The sequence below is a fragment of the Mytilus trossulus genome, chromosome 14, assembly GCF_036588685.1.
Source record: "Mytilus trossulus isolate FHL-02 chromosome 14, PNRI_Mtr1.1.1.hap1, whole genome shotgun sequence".
Taxonomy (NCBI): Eukaryota; Metazoa; Mollusca; class Bivalvia; order Mytilida; family Mytilidae; genus Mytilus; species Mytilus trossulus.
In genome coordinates, this window is record NC_086386.1 from 42250881 (window position 1) to 42273903 (window position 23023).

Genomic DNA, 23023 nt, shown 5'->3' on the forward strand with positions numbered 1-23023 from the left:
GTAAAAAAATGCAATTTTCAAACGATACAAAAATGCAAATTAACTAACTACATTGTATAAGCAACAAGGTGCTTAAAAACATATGATCAAATTTAAAGTTAACATGGAACACATTTGTTCTATGAAGAAAGCATGATTTATGACTCGTTTTTGGTATATTTTGTCTTGCAAGTTATTTAAAATGTATTTATGTATTCCTATGATCTCCTACACACACCCCACAAAAACAAAGAAAGAAAAAAAAACCCACACACATCTTAAACACGTGTAAGTCAAACGTTTAGCAATACAGCTTGTACATATGGTAATGCTTTATAGGCAGCATTTGTCAGTTGTTTTAATTTTTTACTGTGTTTATGTATATAACATGTATAAATAAGTTCAACTACAGTTAATGGTTATTCCACATTCATATGAAAAGAAGTACACACAACTAACGGTTATATTTGAATTTCCTAAAGGAGTGAATGTATCAATGTTTATTTTATTTTACTAGATATCACAATTAATGCTACCTTATCTGAGGGATGTCCTGTGTTTATATCAACAACACTTCAGACAAAAGCACCACAGAAAACTACTACATCAACAGCTGCCACAACGACAACTATAGAAGAAGCACCACAGAAAATTACTACGTCACCAGCTGCCACAACGACAGATAAAGACGAATCATCGACAATTGAAACATCATCTGTAATAAAAACAAACACAGTTGAAACATCTATCGATCAACAGATAACTACTTTGGATGAAACAGCACTCACAGAAACAACTACACTATTAGAAACTACTAGTGTTGCTGAGCAAACAACACCAACCTTATATAAAACCACACCGGTGCAAATAACAACAACGTCATTAGAAACTACAAGTGTTGGGCCAAAAACGACATCCGAATATGATACCACTCCGGAGCAAATAACAACTACGTCTTTAGACACTACAAGTGTTTCAGCAGGACAAACAACAACCGCCTTATATACAACCACTCTTAGGCAACTAACAACTACTTCATTAGAAACTGCAACTTCTGCCGGGCAATCATCAACAATAACATCATATACTGCTGCTACGGAAAGAACAACTACAACACAAGAAACCACTTTAGACACAGAAGCTACTGCTTCAGGACAAGACATAACTACGAATCGGGCAGTGCATATGACGACTTCATTAACAGCTGGTTTTGTCTCTTTTCAAGTCCCTTCAACAATATCACCAGACATATCAACATATCATAGTATAAACAGTCCAGGTAAAACTGACTATGTTGTCTTTAAAACACAAAACTAACATATCCATAATATTTCTTATGTATTCAAATTCAATCAGGTTTAACTGCATCTAATTGGAATTACAAAACATCACACTATTTTGCAGTTTTCCTGTTGTGTATTTCTTTCCGACTATTCTACAGTTCAATGTTTTATTATTGTATATGATAGTGTTATCTCATCTATTTAGATGAACAAAACACTAGCTTCTTTTCATTTTCATACATCCTGAAGATTTTGTTGGTTGCTGCTCTATGGTGGCTACAATTCAAATTCGATCACGGAGAAGGACTGAACTAATCGGATCGATAATTCTATCATTTCGCAACGTCTGGAAAATATACTAAATTCATTATTAATGTGCATTTTTAAATGAATAATAACCGCATCGTACTGAGTATACCAGAGTTCACCAATTGATTATAAAACATATAATCTTGTATCTATTGTTTCAGAAAAAACGGAATTTATAAGTGACAGTTCTAGCAGTTCATTCAGCACCGGAGCAGCAATAGGGATAATCACAGCATTTTTGTTTCTTACTCTATTGCTCTTTCTTTTATTTTGTTTGCGGAAAAAAATACGGTAAGTTCGTTAACCCTTCATTTTTAATAGAAGTTATTTTTTGAAGCAACTGAATGGACGTTCTTTGCTTTTTAAATCTTATGTATGTTACATTTATGTTCAACCTAATCAAATGAATATTAAAAACTGTAACAGGCGTTACCATTAACAAAATTCATGATATAACTTTGTATTTCTGATACATATTTTCATTTTAATGTTAAAACGTGTGTGCAAATAAACTCATCATATATACATGTACATGAAACTGGTTCACAATTGTGTGAACTAGACGATCGTTTACAAAAAACTCTGATCACTTACGCTGAAATCAAGTATGTTAAAACGGCCAACTAAAGTACGAAGTTGAAAAGCATTGCGAACCCAAAATTCCGAAGGTTTTACTACATTGTAAATATACATTGTAGCTGAATTTTTTTATTAAGTTATTATCTTTTATTGATGCAGTACTTTCTATAATATGACAAGGTAATAAGAAATAATAAGACTCGAGTGCATTTCTTTTTGTTAATGCATGTTGGTTACACAATTTTTTTAAATAATAAAAATGTATTTCAGTTCAAGAAAAAAAGCCTCACCAATGAGTAAAGAGGACTGTATGATAAGCCAATACACCCAAAGCAGCCTAGGAGCTCCAAAACCGTTATCTTACAGGGAGGCAACTTTTACTGGTAAAACTGATACGAATGGCCAATTTAATAGACAGTCTAGCAATCTATCTATGTTTGATGCTTATGTATAATATGTCTTAGATTGAATTAAATAATCAAATTAAATTTTTAATTTGTTGGAAAATATAAAGGATATCGAATAATTTATGAATATTTCAAGTAGAATGGAACATGATATGGTGGTGTAAATATGTGTTATATGTTGTATGTGTGTTAACGTTTATGAGTTGCTTTGAGAGTGTTAAACATTATATAAATAACAAATAGAGTAGATTGTTACCCCGAGAAAACGTTGTCAAACTCGGCGAAGCCAAGGTTGACAATAGATATAGGAAGATGTGGTGTGAGTGCCAATGAGACAACTCTCCATGGCATCCAAGTAACAATTTAAAAAGTAAACCATTATAGGTTAAAGTACGGCCTTCAACAGGCTTTTTTTATGGACCAACTTGCTCTATCACTCTCTTAGTTATGTGTTATTTAATTTAATATACTTTAAATTTTTACAAATCTGAGCCAAAACTAAGAAATTTAGCATTGTGTTTAATTACTTGATGTAAATTCAATTCATTGTCCTTCAAACTATCGATTTTTGATTGGTCCAATTTAGAGGATAACATTAAAAACGTGTCACCCTCTCAGCCATGTCGTAAAATAAACACCCTCGCATCAGCCAACCAAAATATGGAATTTTAACGTGAGGTATAATAAATAAGCTGAGCTAACCTATTGATCGCAAATGTTTCGTCTTATGTCGACGAAACATCAAATCGTCTTTCGCAATCAATCATACGCCTATAATCTTGATTTGTTTTTAAAACAATTTTATTCAGAATAATACATGTAATATTATAATAATTGATAATTTACCAACTGAATTTCTTTTAAACAAATAAATAAAGTATAATCAATATTAATTCAACAATAAGGTTATGTGCAAAGAAAACAATCGTTTAAAACTCTACGTCGATATAAGAACCATGTGGTTTGATTTAAGTAGGTTCAAATGTACAACCTTAAAATGAGTGTAGATCAAAGAACAAATAAAATGCACGTTAACAACATTATGAGAATAACGGATTGTTTCAGTATTTGGTACGCCTAACTGTATTTACATTAGATATTGCATCAGTTAGCAGATTAAAAAAAAATATTGTTCAGTATACAGATATGGATAATAAACTGCACAATGCTAGAAAAAAAATATATTGATACAAAAATATATATATTTTATTTATATTTAAACTGCTAAGTTAAACCGAGTCTCTGTGGTACGACTCTACAATGAGTATGAGTTGTATCTTCATACTATAATTATAATTTTATCTGTGTAATATAATATAATAAATATTTCTACAATCTGATTATACAGTTAGGAACAGCATACATGTACATATATTGCACCAAGGAAGAGACAAGTTAAACAAAAGGAAACAACTACTTAAAATGCATGCACTGTAGCCGTAATTATAAATACACAATGTGCCAATTTTATGATACAATTTAATTAATTTTATTTCCGTCTTAACGAGTTAAGTTGTTGTTAAGAACATTAAACATCCCTAACTTACAAATATCTTATTGTGTGCAGTTTGAAAATGAAATTTTAAAATAGAAAAATACTGTATATACTTTTAAGAGGTAACATTAGCACTTAAACTACATCCTAAGTGAATATGCATGTTTTTTTTTATATGAAACAAATCGTACTAAGCGCTCTTAATCATTGTACACATCAATTTATAATCATATGTAATTATAAATGCACATGTATCCTGTTAATCGCGAAATTGAAATTCTAAAATAATTTATTAAATTGACTACTTCGTTTCTCATTAGAGTTTCAACTTCAGTTTTTCCCTAAAAATGTATGCACCAATGATTGTGCAAACGACAGATATCCAATGAATATTTGTCGTAGATCTTTTGTGTTAGTAATAATATGAGCGAAAAGTAGCAAAAAATAACTGTCAATAATAGTAAAAAAATTAACGGTACCAATTTTCTTGCACCAGATGCGCATTTCGACAAAACATGTCTCTTCAATGATGCTCGTGGCCAAAATATTTGAAATCCAAAGCTTATATAAAAGATGAAGAGCTATAATCCAAAAGTTCCAAAAAGTATAGCCAAATCCGTGAAAGGAATCAGAGCTACGTGTCTTATTCTACCGAAATGCATACATGAAATGGCAATTTATATATTTCTATGTATAGATATAACTCTTACACAATTAAGTTAAGTGAATGACATAAACAAAACTTTTGTTTAATGCTTTCACTCTGGAAAAATAATCTGTTTGTTTGTTGGTCCAAACGCGAGCGGAATAGCAAGGTTAAGTATGTCTCCTTGGCAAAACAGACTTGGACTAAATGCCAAAAGGAAGACTATATGCAATACGCATCAACAAACAAATGGAATGTGCTTGTGTACGTTTCTCTTAATCAGTATCCAAAACATTCTGAAATTGTGATTCCTAAATTAATAATTGAATCTATTTATTAAGTCTAATGTGTACTAATTTTTGAACCCTATACTAGTATCTATTTGCCGAACACTTTCTTTTGTTTTAGTCCTTTTGCAATAAGGCATTGGCCCTGCATTACAGATGGATATTTCAATTCAAGGTGGTCTGTGTCTTGATGCTTGGGTTTCTTTTGCTTCTGAGATGATTTCTTTGTAGATTCTGAACTCACTTTTTCAGTTAAGTCTATTGTTTGCTCACAGTCAACTTTAATACATTTATCATAGAAAAATTTCATTGGCGGACAGTATGCCACCATCGTCCAGCAAATGTCTAAGACTTTTTCGAAAAAAAGGTCAGTCGTTCCTTTTGTATCAGTGTCTGCATATTGTTTCTTTATATCACTATATGTTGTTGACAGGGTAGTTGGAGGTGAACTGTTGTCTCGGAGTTTCTGAAATTATATATAAAGCATCATTCTAATCTCTGAAAGGTTAGACAATTTCTTAATTTTGTAACTGTCTTATATTCGTACCATTAAAATTTGTCAATTTTGTTGCAACCTGATTGAGTGCAGAGTAAGCTATTCACTTACATTTGATTGTTGGTTTTTTTTCTTTTGGTAACGATTTTCTTAACTGTTTCTATGAATTATAATGTTTTCCTGAATTTATTATCTGAATGTAAATGTGTTCCTAAAAATGTTGCACTACGAGTTCTGTCAAGGAAACTATTGCTAGCACCACAAGATAAAACAATAGCATAGTAACTATGCAAGTACCTGTTTACATATCTAGTGGCTGGGTGTTCTTATATCATTTTCTGATTTACATTGAACCAACACCTCTTTAACTAAAATATGTGCATTCCATACTTACTTGTAGCAAAGACTTTGACGTCTCCCCTGAAAACTGTTTCTGTAGTTGTGATATATCTTCCGATTCCCTTGGATCCTAAAATATAAGGTTTGAACATGAGACATCTATACACCAAGGACCAAATGATGGGGATGTGAACAAGTTTTACTGTTAAAGTTACACGGTTTTAAACAACTAGCAAAACCCATACCGTATGGTGATGCAAAAGTCTCCTCCATAACATAATATGCAACAATAATAAAAAGAAAACCTACTACCGAATGTAACTCCCACAAACTACAACCCCCTAAACAATTAGCAAAACCCATACCGTATAGTGTTGTAAAAGTTCTACCTTAACATAATGTGAAACAAAAATAAGAGAAAATCTAAGACCTAACTGAACTAAAACAAACTACAACCCCCTGACTTAGGAAAGGCATATAAAGAATGTGGCGATGTTCAACATGTTAATCTTTAGGAGGGCTCAACTATTTTCCAACACGGTACATTGTACACTGCAGTGTCTTACACAAGTAGTACAAACTATAAAATCCGCTGGAAAACGCATGACTTATCAGATAGGCACCCATCACAAAGGACACAAAGAACCTCTTGGTGGTACTTGCAGATACTGAAGGCTAGTTCTTTGTATACATAATTCGTTACAAAAACAATGGTGTTCGTATGATTATCAAGAGTCATAAAAAGTCATGTGATTTATCTTCATTTATGAACCCCGTCGCATTTTTGCGCCTCTCCAAAGTCCGGAACCTCTGGTCGTTTTTTGTATTGTATGTTGTTTTTGTTTGTTTATTTAAGTTCATTTATTTGTTTTTGAGTTCCGTTTGATGTCCATTTTCAATTAACGTGTACACATGTTTATCTAGGGGCCAGATGTAGCTCGCCTTCAGGTGCGTAATGTTCTTGCTGTGCTGAAGTCCCATCTTTGGCTTGCGGCTGTTTTCTGCTCTTTTATTGAGTTTTTGTCTCCTGGACATATTTTCAATTTATATTCTCAACGTATGTATTATGTATCCCTAAAAAGTTTGTACGTAAAGCTGATCGTCTTATTCATAATTTAAGATGTAAACATTTCAATATTTAAATTTAAAAAAATAAGAACTCACTGTTTTTTGTGATATAAGATTATCTTTGACCATACTATCTCGATTGCTTTTATGTAATTTCTCACAATGATTATAACATTCCTGAAATATATTAAGTACTTTATAAAACATGGGTTGTAAACAAACAAATACGAAGAAAAACAAATCGGGAGTATATGGTGCATATCGTGAAATAAACAGTGATTAATATAAATTATGTACCAAAGAAGAAATCAGGAAAAAGACCATACTTACAGTTGTAGGACATAACAAAATACAAAAAAGTACTCGATGTTCCTCTAATAATTGGACAATTGAGCAATATTAGGAACAGCAAATACTTGAGAAGAATGAGCACAGCATTGCAAGCATTGCATTTCCTTACCTAACATAAAAGTAGCATTCACCGTGCCGATCACAGCATTAAAAATAATGGTATAAACAAGAAGATGTGGTATGATTGCCAATAAAACAACTATCCACAAAAGACCAAAATGACACAGACATTTACAAATATATGTCACCGTACGGCCTTCAACAATGAGCAAAGCCCATACCGCATAGTCAGCTATAAAAGGCCCCGATAAGACTTTGTAAAACAATTCAAACGATAAAATGATTGATGACGAGAGATGACATTTGTTTATTACTGAAAATCACATGGGACACAGGTAAAATACAACTCATACTGTGTAGTTTGTGTCGTTAGATGGCAGCAATATTGCCGTATTTCCTTTATTTTCATTTTTATTCTTAAATTACTTATCAGCATTTATAATTGAGCCGGTTTTGTTATGTCGCCACTAAAGGTTTTGTGTTTTGATTTTTGATTTTGATTTAAAACAGCATGTGCTATATCCATGTTTAGCAATTTGTTATATGGATATTTCTTTCTCGGTAACAGTTCATTTTGCGGTCCTCTTTTTGATTCAGAGGCAATGAACAAATAAAGCTTAATAACAGGATGTACATTTTTTTGGTTAATTGTAAAAAAAAAATATGCACATTGTTGGAAATATAAAATGTATTTTTACTCGCTATGAAACAGGAGTAAAGTTTGACCAGTCTCGCTTTTCGCCTTGTTTCTAAAGTTCGCACAACTATTTTTACATTTCCGACGTTGTACCACATGAAAGCTTTTTGTTATTGATGTTAGTCGAACAACGAATCAAGCTAGATAAAGGAACAGTAAAATTGATTGCTTCTTCAATGCAAAAAGATACCTTTAAGATTTCACATGTTTTATCTGCACTACCAAGTAACTCGCACATATGCTTTCTCTCGGTCGCACAGAACATAATGTATTTTTCTCGGAACTTCAATCTGTCGTCTGTTTTCGGTTGCTCTTTTGATTTCGTCACAGACTGAAGCCTTTGGTAAAAAAAAGAGGTCAACGTTATAGACAACAGTGTTATTACAAGAAACGTGTATAGAATGGCATATTAAGCACCTTCCTTATTTTATACATAATTTTATGATTGTCAAAGATAAATTAAAAGACGAGATGTGGTTCGATTGCCAATGATACATAGCCAGTCACCCGAGTCCAGTTATATCGTCACAGTGGGTGAAAACAGGACGATATCCATATACCATGTGAACATATAAATAAGTTGACCATATTTCTCTTAAAAGATTAAAACTTAAAAACGCAAAAATAATCGCTAGAAATAAGATGAAATCTTAAGTTTCTTTCAACATTGATAGATTTATTAACAATCCTTCATTTTTCAATTGTTTACTGCTTCACTATGTTTTTCTAATTTATTTTTGATGTGTTTTCTTTGTTTTAATATTCGTGTAACTTTCATGATTTTTTTTTTACAAAAGAATACGAACAAATATCAATGAAGACATGGCTCGAAAAATGTGTGGTTATATATGTATGTTTTGCATGGTTTATTACAATGTAAGTCCTTGATATATCTACATACCATGATGATAGTTCACATTAAAGTGGTTATGAAATTTACTTTAAAATAGATTTGTTATGAATTAAGTGGTAAAAATGTTAATTTTCCAAATAGTTGACATATGAGCTAACTTACAAAATCTAAACTTTTAATTTCCAATTTTTAAAAAAATACTTAAATTATACCTCTGTCGTATAGTTTCAATTTCCATGGATTCTTCGTTTATCTGTTTCTCAATGTTATCCGTTTTTGTCGTCTCTTTTGTCTGATGGAAAATAAAAGAAAAAAAAAACTCTAAAATAAATGTCAATTTGTAGAATGTTGTTGTTTGGTAATCATAACCAAAACAATGGAAAATTAACGTCTATACATGTCATTAAATGATTTTTGTGATGCTGCATACTGAGTGCAGGAAAAACGTCAATTCAGAAAACATCTAGAAGAAAACGTAAATAACCTTATTTATTCCCTTCAATTTATACATAGCTCATTATGTTGTTGGGATGTACAAGTACCCGGCCACGTCCACTTGTATTTTTGTCCATCTAATGGTTTGAGCCGTTCTCAACTGATTTTTATAGTTTAACTTAGTTCGTATGTTATACTGTTACGCCACAGTACCAGGTTAGGGGAGGGATGGGATCCCTCTAACATGTTTAACCCCGCCACATTATGTATGTACATGTATGTGCCTGGCCCAAGTCAGAAGCCTGTAAATCAGTGGTTTTTTTTGTGTTACATATTTATTTTTCGTTTATTTTTTGTACATAAATTAGGCCGTTAGTTTTTTTTTCATTTGACTTGATTTACATTGTCATTTCGGGGCCTTTTATAGCTGACTATGCGGTATGGGCTTTGTTAATTATTGAAGGTCGTACGGTGACCTGTAGTTGGTAATTTCTGTGTTATTTTGGTCTCTTGTGGAGAGTTGTCTCATTGGTAATCATACCACATCTTCTTTTTTTTTTATACTGAACGTTTCTGTGTATTTATAAATTCATGGCTTGTAAATGTTTTGATTTGAGCGTTTCTGAAAATGGTAAATCTAGAAAAACTCCTCTGACACAGGAAATTTATAATGTGTTAACTTCGTTAATTAGCACAAGGTTGAAACCAATGCTGTCGGACTGTCAGTCTCTGTGGGTATCATCGGTTTAGAACTGAGTTCTTCTGTGCCAACTTTTCTTCTTCTAAATTTTCTGATTGATAAACTAAGATGTTATATAAGCTCAAGCCGTACTTTAACCTATAATGGTTTAATTTTTAAATTGTTATGTGGATGGAGAGTTGTCTCATTGGCACTCACATCACATCTTCCTATATCCATCAAAGTCACAATTAAGCCAGATGAAGTTAATAACCCTAGATGAGTTTGCCTTCTGTGTAGGTTCCGACAGGTAATAAAGCTTATATTTTTTTTCATTTATATTCACCCTGGCTTGTAAATGTTTAGATTTGAGTGTTCCTGATAAAGGTAAATTCAAAAAATAGTTTCGGTTTCACGAATGGTATACACCTTTTATATTCGTCTATTGAACAGAAAAAATACAACTAATAATTACTAACAACTAAACGAATTTTTGTTTTAATATCATTGAAAGACAAAAGATATACATGATATACATTCATACCACATCTTCTTTTTTATATATAGAACATAAATAAGTACGCATCGTACTTTAGGGTTTCTTATTGGAGGAAACACCGTGTTATCAATAGGACAACAATAAAATGTGAAGTTTTTTATTTGTTCTATGACAAAATCAAGGAAACATATATTATATAACGATGTTTTGAAAGAAAAAAAAATATTTGATGATTTATTTGTTGTCATAGTGACAGAGAGGGTGTGGCGGTTACATTCTTTTAGTGTATCAACTCCCTTACACATTCTTTTCTTATGTAACCGTTTGATAACAAATTTTAAAACTACATCTTTTTGGAAAATGAGTACATTTGTACATATACGGTCCGTGTAACACTTATCAATTCAAAAATTTTAAAATGTTTTGAAATTTTAGACTGAGAATTTTTATCAAAGGTTAAAATATGAAAATTCCAAATTGTGTAAAAGTTTTGAAATTTTGATTTTTTTTTTGGTTATGCCCGCGTCACACTGTCCCGATTTTTATATACGATGGACATCCGAATGCGAAAATTGTAAGTTCGTAAGAAGTTGGTCCCGATCTCGTTAAAATACCAAAAAGTGACCGAAGCAAGTACGATGAATAACGAAGTCTATACGATGGTGCCGAAATTATATAAGATAGCAAAAAATGGACATACGAAGGTTAACCGAAGACGGGTATTTAAGCTTCATATCTCAGCTGAATCCTACACGATGGATCATGAAGGCTATACGATGGATTATGATGATGGCGCAATGGCCATACGATGTCTAAAAGACGTCGTGAACAGCTTACGATGCATTTAAATTATATGCCGAAAGCGTCACGCGTTTTAAATTGTTTGATAAATATTGAATATATTTTATATTGTACATTTCATTTCTGGTTTAATCATCAGACGGAAGACCGTGGGCTTGAAGGGTTACTGAATGTTTTTGGTTGATTTCTAAAAAAATAGTTTATGTATCAAATAATTATGCATATTCAATTTACCATTTTCTGCATGTGTCATATACAAATATAGTGTCCATATTTGTCCCCAATATGTTACATACGAGGGGATGCCACGCTCGGCATTGCCTTGTTTGAACTGTAAAATGTGTGCACTAGTCTGTATAATCACCCATAATTATGCACATGTTTATTCTATCTTCGTTGATCCATTTTATTCAAAAAGAGCTCTTTCCAGGAGAATATCATAATAATATAGACAAAAGATCTGATGTACAGTAGTTGTCGTTTGTTTATGTAAGATATACGTGTTTCTCGTTTCTAGTTTTGTTTATATAGATAAGACCGTTGGTTTTCCCGTTTGAATGGATTTTCACTAGTAATTTTGGGGCCCTTTAAAGCTTGTTGTTCGGTGTGAACGAAGGCTCCGTGTTGAAGGCCGTACTTTAACCTATAATGGTTTACTTTTTAAATTGTTATTTGGATGGAGAGTTGTCTCATCGGCACTCACACCACATCTTCCTATATCTATAAAAGGAAGGATGTGGGGAAAGCAACAAATGTGGCAAAATATGACATATAGAAAACAAAGTGTTTTTTGAGTAAACATTCGTGTGACAACAACTCAGACGATACATAAAAAATCTTTATAATGAAGAAAAAGTTGGTTCCCCTACAATGTATACTAGTATACGTGTACCTGCAGTATTGATATAAAAAATTGACAAAAAATAATATTTTACTTGTAAAAGTAAATCTTGAGCCTGTAATAGCTGCTTTTTATGTTTTATGAACGTCTTTCTTAACTGTCGTATTATACTGACCAGTGCATATCGCGCATGGCACTTTAAATGTATTTTAGCGCGAAAATTAACTTACATTTAGCTAGATGTGTTGCCGTCGTAGTTCCATCTTGTCGCATTCGTACTTTTATTCGATGCTAACACGACGGGATTACGAGGTCTTCACAGTCGTGTTGACATCGTAAGACCTTCGGATAGCTTCGTGATTCATTCGGGTAGAATTCGTAATGTCAAAACTGCCCGATGGAAACGATGGATACACAAATGCAATACGATGTTCAAAGATGCATTCCCGGTGACATTACGATGGTGAGGACGGTGATACGAACTCAATACGAACCCTCAACATCGGACGCACCTTAGGTGATTTTTAACATGTTAACAAATTAAAAACCCTTCCCGAAGTTGTCCCCGAAGGCTAGAAAAGTGGCCGATGGTTCTACGATGGTTAAAGATGGCACTACGAATAGCCCGATCTGGATACGATATTGAAACAGCTTTCTATGTTTTTTTTTTTTTATTACAGAAGCATTTTAAATCGGGTATGATTCAATATACACTTGTTTTTTTAGGGATTAAACTCACTCCAATGTTGGTTATAGCTGTTGATCAAGTTTATGTTAGTTTTAGAACTGTGTTCTTTTAAAAAATAAAAGAAATCCTATACAGCATAGTTACTGTTCCAATAACTCTTGAGTGATACACAGTTCAAAATTTATCAACGGCATCTTCGTTAAAAACAGAGAAGTAATGTGAGAACTGTTATTTGTGTCTTTTGTTTTTAAAATAGCTGTTTTCTATCAATCTTTAGGGTTAATCCAAGTGAGTTTTACATTATTGCCACATGCGAGCGATTTAAATCTTGTTTAACCGTCCAACTATTGTATGTGCCTGTGCCAAGTCAATAGTCTGTTATTGAAAAAACTTTTATTTAATAAGATAGTGTGGAAGTGTAGTGTAAAGAAGTGTAGTGTATAAGGCTGGACACATAAATGAATCGTTTTTGTCATATTAAATCTGAAGAAATATGAATATCCTAAGGCGTATGTGAATTTGGTATTGTGACATGAAATTTCAGAGTAATTAATTGATGCAACCATCTTGTTGCAATCCATATTTATCATGCAGGATTTACACTAGCCATACTTCAAATAGTATATTCCGTAAATGTAAAGAAGCGACAAGGCCAGAAAACTTCCTCCATTTTTATAGGATCCCACAACAGGTCTGTACTATGTATTTATAATATTTTGAATTAATACAAAAGAAAAATGTAACAAAAAACTAAAATCAATTACCTTGATGTCCTTGATAAGCTTCTGAAGATCTGTAACTTGAGTTAAAACTTGTTCATTTGCATTGTCCGTATCAACACTTGCCAAATATTTGTCGAACGATCTTCTGGCATGGTCATGTTTTGGCGAAGCAAAGCCGCCATTTAACTCTCCGTGTTTCGAGGAACGTATGTCTTTCATTTCCATTTCTGTTCTAAAAGTAAAACACATTAATATATCAGTGGGAATTCAAACTAGTTGTACTTTTTTCCACCATCTTTTCCTGGTCAAAATCCTCGTCATTCCAATTACTTACGGTTATTTATTTGTGGCTCATTAAATACTTCCAATTTAATATCAATACATGTTCTACCCAATTAAAAATTATGTTTGTTTCCGGTTTTTTAAGTATTGGTATTACAACTTTTTAAATGATTGTAATTATTGGATTAATTGTTTTCAAAATGGGATTTTTCTATTTTGGAAAAAAATATACAAAATTCCACATCTGTACTGAACCACATTTGTATCAGAATGGGAACTTGTTGATCTACTATCATCGTTTTATCATGATTATATTGCTTTTAGTTTATGAAGCTCGAAACCTAATTCAGTTCCATTTATTTTTAAAAAGATGAGAACTGTCTACAAACAATAATTATTATAAAAACAAAAATGAAAAAAAATTTACTATACACAATTTATTATCGTACAGAAGATGTATTATCGTACAGAAGATAAATTTTAAGGACGGGTTAATATAATTATAATTTATATTCCCAAAGATGTATTCAAACAATCAGCTACAACAAAGATGTTCAAATATAAGATCATCTATTCAAATTATTTAATTATAAAATAACAATGCGTATGATGTTGTTAAAACACACACATTTGTTCTAATAATGACATAGCACACAATTACATTGTACATACATTTGTACATGTATATTGGACCATGTCCATTAGAAAATACACAAAAAAGACAAGTGATACTCACATAGTGCTACTGTACACTAATCTACATGGACTAGTAGCCTTAGACTTAGCATTATCCATTGTCTTTTTTATAATTTCGAGTTGGGAATAATAGCAAATCTATTCAATCCTATGTCAATACACATCACTTATACTTCCTTATGTAATCGTTTTACTATACAATACTTATAATGTGTATCCAGGACATTGAAACTAACAATCTATTTAGCTACAAATAGTTTTTATTTATATATTTGAAAACTTGAATTGGCCCAATCTGTCTTTTTTACCCGGACAAAAGTCTTCTGGTGATTTATTTTCTCAATACACATTTTCGACATTCAAGATGCATTTTTAGCCAGAATGAATACATGCTTTCTATACATACGTATAGTTAATAAAAAGTGGGGAATATTGGATAGTCTTCTCCTCCCATCCATCCTCTACTTTCCCCTATCCCATATTTTATTTCTCCCTGTCTCCCGTCACCGTGTACCCCTCAGTGGCAGTAAAGAATAAGAGCAATTATATGCCGACATTAATAAAAACTATTCAGAAAGATATTGTTTTATGTAAATTTGAGAGTAATTATTATAAATGGGAGAAGAAAAAAGAATTCCCTAACCCGTGAGTTGTGCACCCATAACAAACTTAAGTTCCCACGACACAATTTGAGTGGACAGGTGTCGTTAATAAAATTATGTTAGTGATATTACACATTGGTTTTTATTGAGATTCATGTTGATCAAATAAAAATGAATAAGTTTTCAAAATAACTTTTTAATTGTTTAGTATTGTTTGTCCCTCTGTTTTCATTTATTTGGCTTTTGTTTTCTTTTTGAATAAATAGTTTGGAAACATGATATAGTCTTGTTTTAAAATATGACTTTGATGCTTGCTTATGGTCAATAGAAAATATTAAATTTATCATGACCAGTGTCATTACGTGCCTGTCCAAAGGCAGAGGCCTCTACTTCAGCTGTTGTCGTTGATTCGTGTTTGTCATATATATTTTTGTAAATTGCTTGTTTAAAGTTGTTCCGGGCTTTTTATTACCGACACTTCTGTATGAGGTGTTCTCATTACTGAAGGTTGTATATTTGCCTATAATTGAGTACATCCACTTAATATGAACTTAAAGCAAATGCGTCTTAATGCCAATCCCACCACTTACCATTAATTTATATCATGATAGATGAAACAAAAACGTGATTTTATAAAGATCTGCAAAAAAACAATAGAAATGGGTTTCTCCTTTATACGGAAGGATCATATTTGTCAAGCAACAGTAAAAACAACACTAAATATAAACAGTATAATTCCTTTTATACTGCAATCAGCTATTTTACTGTACAGATAAAGCTATACGTATAAACGTTAGCTTTATACGTCAATGACCCCAATTGACATATAAGCCCCGCCTCCTTATTGTATTTCATCAACAACATCACGTCACGACCATGACAACGTAAAGTACTAATGGTCAAACTTTTTTGAATTTAAACTTTTATGTCTTCAAATTGGTTATTTATATTTCATGTTTATCAAATGCTATTAATTAAGTTCATTTTCCCTTTCTTATTCCTTAATACGCCAATGTCTTATCACCTGGACTACGCTCATAGGGAAATACCCCAAAATGGTACCCCAAGAGGGAAATTCCAAACACTTTTTTTAACAATTTTTGTGACATGTTTTTTTCATTTTTCATTTTTTTTTTCGATTTCAGTATAAAGACAATATACGTATAGTGTCTTGAAATATGAAATTTATTTGTATTCGGCACGAAACGGGAAAATGCTCGGTAGAACCTCGCATTTTCCCGTTTCTAAGCCTCATACAAATAAATTTCATATTTCAAGACACTATACGTATATTGTCTAAATCGTTCACGACTAACGTATTAACTACATGTACCATTCTATATCGACCTACAACTTAACTGTGTCTCTACACACTCCATATATATAGTATAACAATTAAAACAGTTAGTATGGTCTTCCGTTTTAAGCCGCCAACCTAATAAAATGAGAGTGTTCGGGTTAACTTAACTAAGTGACATTTACACACTTAAAGTCATAAACATACACGTTAACACCTATATTTGTAATAAGAAATAGGACAGCGGTGACTTAAGCTATGCCTACATTCTGTGACTTAATGAAAAGTTCCGAGATATGAGTTTGAAAAATTTGAAACATCATTCTATAACTTTATAACTATATATAACTACATGTATATATGTAAAACATCATATCCGTTCATTATAACTATCTATAATAATCAGTTCGTTGACTATCATGAAAATTACAATATTGTCAATATATTAAGAGGTTTTACTGATTATCGGAAAAGTTTCGACGGTATCTGATTTTCATAATTATTGCGAGATGTAGTTCATCTCGAGTTTTGCGCTTCGCAAGCTGTTAAGTTCACTGCATATTTCAACTCGCGAAGCGCAAAAATCAAGATGAAAATTTAACTGCTCCTTCTAAAGGCAAAATGTCTAACACAACGCAATAATATACAATTATCAATTTATGGCCCGTTGAAAAGGTGAATATTCAAAATTGTCAACACGAGACTGTTTTGTCATTGAGGGCGCATCCCGAATTCTAATAACCTTAAGGGTTGACGATTTTGGATTATGCTTCATCAATTGTCAGGAACCACAATTGTTTTATTATACCGAACTAACAGCGGAAGGGCCTTTTGAAATCTTAATATATTCTTTATATACATGTAACGTACACAAGCTGAACACAATATGAAAATACATCTGCATTCTAGAATTTCTGAAATGTACAACAAATGTAGAATATTTTTGGTATAATATTGATGGCCCTGAAAAGGATCGTTTATAAGAGATGTCATCGGCTGCTGGCTCTCTATTCATGTCCAAAGCCTTATTCTCTCGTCTTTCGATGGGCTACCAGTGTAGGAGTAATGTTAACTGCTTTGTATAGATTTAGTTCGTAATATATGTAAGGTATAATAATACACAACATACGGTTCATGATTTATTTTAGGGTCAACAAATTGTTAGGCTATGATACTGTACGTCGAAAGTGGTGCAAAACCCTAAACCCTAACAGACGAACAAAAAACAAAAGAATCAGAAAAATAAAAGATGCAGTATACAGTTTTAAACAAAGGGCAGCTTTTATGACATATATATGGATTAGGATATGGGTTTCCTGAATAGAGAATATAAATGGCAAAAAATATTAAAAAATCGAAAATAATGAGGTACCTAAGGAGGTAGACCTTGATTAAGGGAAATAACTCTTAAAATCATCAGTACGTTTGTGTCAACCATTTTTATAAATACATTCTAAGCTTCTAGGTTACATAGATTATTTCCAATCTGTTTCAGGTAAATGCTTAAAATACATTGATGATACTTGACTTTTACAATCGCATAACTGATTTAAAGAGTTATCTCCCTGAACCAAGGTCTACCCCCTTCATATATGAAGAACTATAATTATAGAGAAACATAGCCAACAAAGTTATGAATACAGAAACGAACTTTTTATTTTAATATTCTGAATCATTTCGAGCCTACAGGAACGCAAAAAAAGAATGTTAATTAATAAAATATATTTAAGATCTGTCATTAAATTCCATACTCTAAGTGCATTGTAACCACCAAAAATGGAATAAGCAATCAGGGAGGATACTTTTGATTTACTTGGGACGTACACTTGTCGACATAGTACGGTTAAACTATAGTGTTTTTTTTATCTGACCTATTCATTGTTACTCTTAGGTAACGACCTAGCAAAACGTGCACAAAAGAACATGCTTACAATAAATTCAGTACCGGAAACGATTTAAGGATAGATTAATTATATATTAAAATGAAAAGGCTTCCTTATGAGGTTTGCACTAAGAAGGACATATACAAATCATCTGGTTATGTGGTGCCTGTTTCATATATTTATCAATTCGACGAAACGTGATTTAATCTAATACTGATAGCTCAGATGTTTTAATTTACATATATATGTTACTGGAAAAAGTAGGGCCAGTTACTCCTTGATATATCTCACACCAAGTCTGTTTACAAAATGTCTTTCGATCTATTAATACTACAAATCAATGCTATATTGTGTTGGCTACAAGCGCTTCTTTACTTTCACAGTGGGTTTCCTACAATAGCTTACACTACTTTTGGACATAACGCAGATTATGAAATGCAAAACATGCTTTTTTCGTCTGCCCATGAAGCGATGAATAGAAGTTAAACAAGTTTTGAAAGGAGAGGAGAGGATAAGGTTGTAATCAAAAACCAAATCACACAATATGAAGGCATACACAACACAATGTCCAAGAGAACCTAATTTAGGGATCTTTATTATTGATAAATACCAAACAGTTTCTATAGCTATTAACCCCCACACTTGACTAAAATATGAAGATTTTTTATTTTAAAATGTTCTTTTTAAAGGCCTACTACATATGTAAGAAGGTACTCCAAATACATAAAGAATTTGTTCGTACAAACATGTAGGTAAACGTATTATACACAAGTGTACCCTTCTTGGTATGCCATTTTGGTGCAGACGTCCGTCACAAATGTAACAAAAATATATCAAATAGTCATTTTATAATTAACACCAAGATCATGAATTCGAAAATGTCGTTTAATGAAATTGGATACCCTGCATTTATAATGCTTTATAACAACATATAATCAAATTGCTAAAAGATCCCCTTATAAATTATTGAAAATTATCATTCTGCAACAATATCTTGTGTAAATTAGATACACCGATTCATTCTTATGCTCTCAAGGTGTATCTAACATGTCGACAAATCTTTAAAATATAACATTTCATTGGTTATTTATGATAAATTACAACTAGTCACATTCTCTATACGAATCTGACCCTTTGAATGAAACGAGTGCAGAGGATACTGAACATGGCACCTCTTTTCTGTTTACATTAATTGTACAGATTGAATATTGATTGATGATTATGTGTGGGTGTTTAGAGTCCGACTATCCTGTATGGATATCGCGGACTGGAGCAACCTATTCTATAGACTGGAGTCTGTCGGTCTTTTTGCCTTCATTTTACTCCGACTGCGTTGGTGTTGCTGGTACGGAGTATCGGGTCTTGCTGCTTGTATGGCTGATTGAATTGCCTCTTTGGATTGGTCAGTGATGACGGGCGATGTGTGTGGTGGTGTGTGCAGTAGGTTTGGGTGGTCGATGTCGAACCCATCTTCAAAGTCGATCCTACTGCGCTTTCCTCTGTCATTGGTGGAGGTATAACATAACAGGCGGTGGCGGTGGCAGGCCTTGTTGGTAATGTAGGGACTGATGACAATATCTATATTGACTACAACTCCAACTGGTTCCCCTTTGTACTTCGTTGGTATTAGTACAGGTCCAACTACGCTGTCTCTTGCCTCTGTTTGTGTGATGGTGGTTTGTTTGACTTGGTCAGCAGGTACCTCGGCTGTTTTTGTTGCCTTCCACTGGTCAAACGCTATGCGTTTCTTCTCCTGGTGGAGGGTGACTTACTCTTCAGGGCCGGCTTGGATTCACTAGAGGATGCCTCTGGTTCCTTAGCCTTTGTCTTGGTCCACGTCAACTGTACTGACACCTGGTCAGAACTTGCGGAGAACTTCCAGGCAGGTTCTTTTCCAGTTAACTTCATGGCTGCTAGTAAGGCATTCAATTCATCTGGAATTTCCATTATGATTGTCCAAAAAGTTAGCGAGTTGTGTTCAGCTGTGATCAGTACGAATACTTCAAATTGAATATTGATCACTATATTGTTTATCTTTTATATAGGACAGTCGATTTGAAGAGGTAACATCCCAGTATTTATCTTGGATGACAAAGTAGGGACCCTGTCTGAGTAAAAGTCAATCCACTTGCGTTTATTGATAGAAACCCATAACCTGAATGAAACACCCAAGGATACATTAGCCATTAAAATAAAATATACATTTTGTCTTTTTATCTGTGTCATAATTCCCAGTTTCTATCGATCAAAATATAAGAAATAAACTAAAATATTTACCTGATTTTTTAACCGTCTTTATTTACTTTCGTTTCTAATATTTCCATATTTTAATAAATCACCTAATTGAAAATGACACTTGAAAGACAATTCTTGAGTAGCAGTTTGTAGTTTCTTTAAATATAGGCGTAGTTATTTTACTTCCGTGTTACATATCGAACGTGAATACTCATGCCCCCTTATCAATATGGGTCACTAGTACTTGTTCATGTTGTTGTATGGTTGACAGGTATTCTATTTTTAAATCATAAGATATAATACGTCATATTTAAATCTTTTCAGAAGGTGGATAAATAAAATATATTTAAAGGCAAACAAATGTAAAAAACAGCCTTTAAAGGTTGCAGGGGGAAGGCGGTACAGAAAAACTCATGCTGCTTATGGTACTACTAGGTTTAGAGACTAAAATACAGTTTGTAAAACTGATAATACATAATTAGATATAAATATGAATAGCAGCTGATGTCAAATCAATCTAGATCTAAGTATATAAATCACACCTGATATTACCTTGTAGAGCCATATAACTTTTTTAATTATATGTTTTATCTAACTCTGGGTTTATCAGAACACTTTAGACCTATACTTGTAAAATTATAAGGACTCTTTTTTTATTAATAAATGTAGATCAAGAAAGTATTATATCATAAAACATTTCACTCGGATATAGAAGTAAATTTAGTCAAACTTCTTTCGTCCGGCAAGAAGATCAATGCTAAGGATTCGTCCATTTGACAGTGTGAGATGTGAAGATACGTTTATTAAAAAATTGAGAGGTCAAATCTGATATGTCATACGCTGCTTGCCTCTTACAATTATCTTTGCTACGAGTCTTTTGAGGCAAACATATGCTGATCCAGGTTGGGACCTGCCCCTTTTTTTGTTGGACAAATTTGGTTGAACCTATAGGGAATCTTTGAACCATGACTGGAGCAGGACCCCCTTATAAAAAGTGTTGGGTCCACCACTGCAAATTTTACTCCTATCAAACTGTCCCTTATTTGCGATGGTATTCAAAATGTATCGCCCTCCATTCCAGTCGATCCACTTAACATTGATGTAAAAAATATTCTTTGGTTTAAGATTCATTTGGATCCTTTGGTTAAAATGGCTGTGGTTTAATAATTATCCCACGAGGCCGCGGTGTGTCAATGTACGATCATCCGGATGTCTGGATTGAATATGATGGTAAAATATCTTTTGTAAAAAATTTACGACGGTAAATTAGTAGCAGTGTTTATTTGTTTGATCGATTAAGAACCTGTCCTACCTTTGGTACACTCTTATGCATGTCACTCGTTATGTAAACTAGTTATTCATACCCTACTGGGGCTTTCTAAATGTTATTCCCAATTGTGACCAGAGTTCAAATATCCTCCTTTTTTTAAAGATTTTTAATTGTTTTTGTTTTAATTTGTTTTGTTTTCATCGTTTCCACGTTTGTTTACAATACTTTGGATTTATTTTAATGCTGGTTCCCACAATTTCTATTATTAAAACGTTTTGTCTTTTAAATTATTATACTGTTTTCCTATATTTCATATTTGGTTACTAAGACGCTACAAAAACAGAACAGACAAAAAGAACTGACACGTCAACTATATCATGAAATCAGTTTGTACTACATGTACTAAGTACTTTGAATAATTGGGGTATGATGAAAAAGGCTGACATGCGCGCGGTTTATCAACAGACAAACGAGTCGCATCGTTGCAAGTATCTGTCCGTAATCGCCCTGTATTTCTAGTAGTGACAATTTATCAATGTCAGACATTTTTGAAATTATGTTTTGGACAAATGCCTTGGCTAAACCATCGCCACAGTCGAAGATTTGCTATTAATAATCTTTGTGGGCGTGATTGTCGTCAAATTCCGATAATGAGTGATCTTGATACTATCCCATGTATGCCTTGTTTGGATTGAACAGACATGTATCGAAAATCCGAAAAACATTTAAATCGTAGATGTAAAATGGGAATCTAATTGAACTTTTGAAGTCGCTGACGCTTAAATTGGTCCCTTCCTTCGGCAACTCGTTTCCGGTTATTTTTGCGACTACATCATTAAGTTACTCGTGAAAGACATTTTCATTGACTCAAAAACCGACGACCAAAGTGTTATGCTTATTTGTACCTGCAGTGTGTCGTGTTAGATTTTAATTGGCATGAACCACCCTTGACTAAGAGAAATATTTTTGTTATTTTTTGTATATTGTCTGCATTGTCCCCATCTGTTGTCGTACTTGCGAAACGAATCCGGTCAGTGTCTCAAATATATCGATCAAATTGAGACTAAATAGAACTAGAGTCTATCCACCTTTTTCATGTTTTGGTTACTCCTTTAGAAGACACGTAAATAAACTCAACATAAATACAAGTATTGAAATTTTATATTTGCGCCATACGCGCGTTTCGTCAACAAAAGATTCATCAGTGAAGCTACGAAGCTGAAGAGCATTAAGGACAACTCATT

The 23023-nt window shown here is 32.8% G+C and overlaps 1 protein-coding gene across 1 annotated transcript; it reads right to left on the reverse strand.

Annotated features, from left to right (window-relative positions):
- Positions 1–5076: 5076 nt before the first annotated feature.
- LOC134695955 (uncharacterized) lies at positions 5077–14665 on the reverse strand. The gene is made up of 7 exons (XM_063557456.1): positions 14533–14665; positions 13557–13746; positions 9062–9141; positions 8187–8334; positions 6985–7065; positions 5876–5950; positions 5077–5451 (listed from the first exon to the last, which is right to left on the reverse strand). Exons 1-7 carry the CDS (start codon positions 14589–14591, stop codon positions 5077–5079), a joined length of 1008 nt encoding a protein of 335 aa, XP_063413526.1. The 5' UTR covers positions 14592–14665.
- Between the last annotated feature and the right edge of the window lie 8358 nt (positions 14666–23023).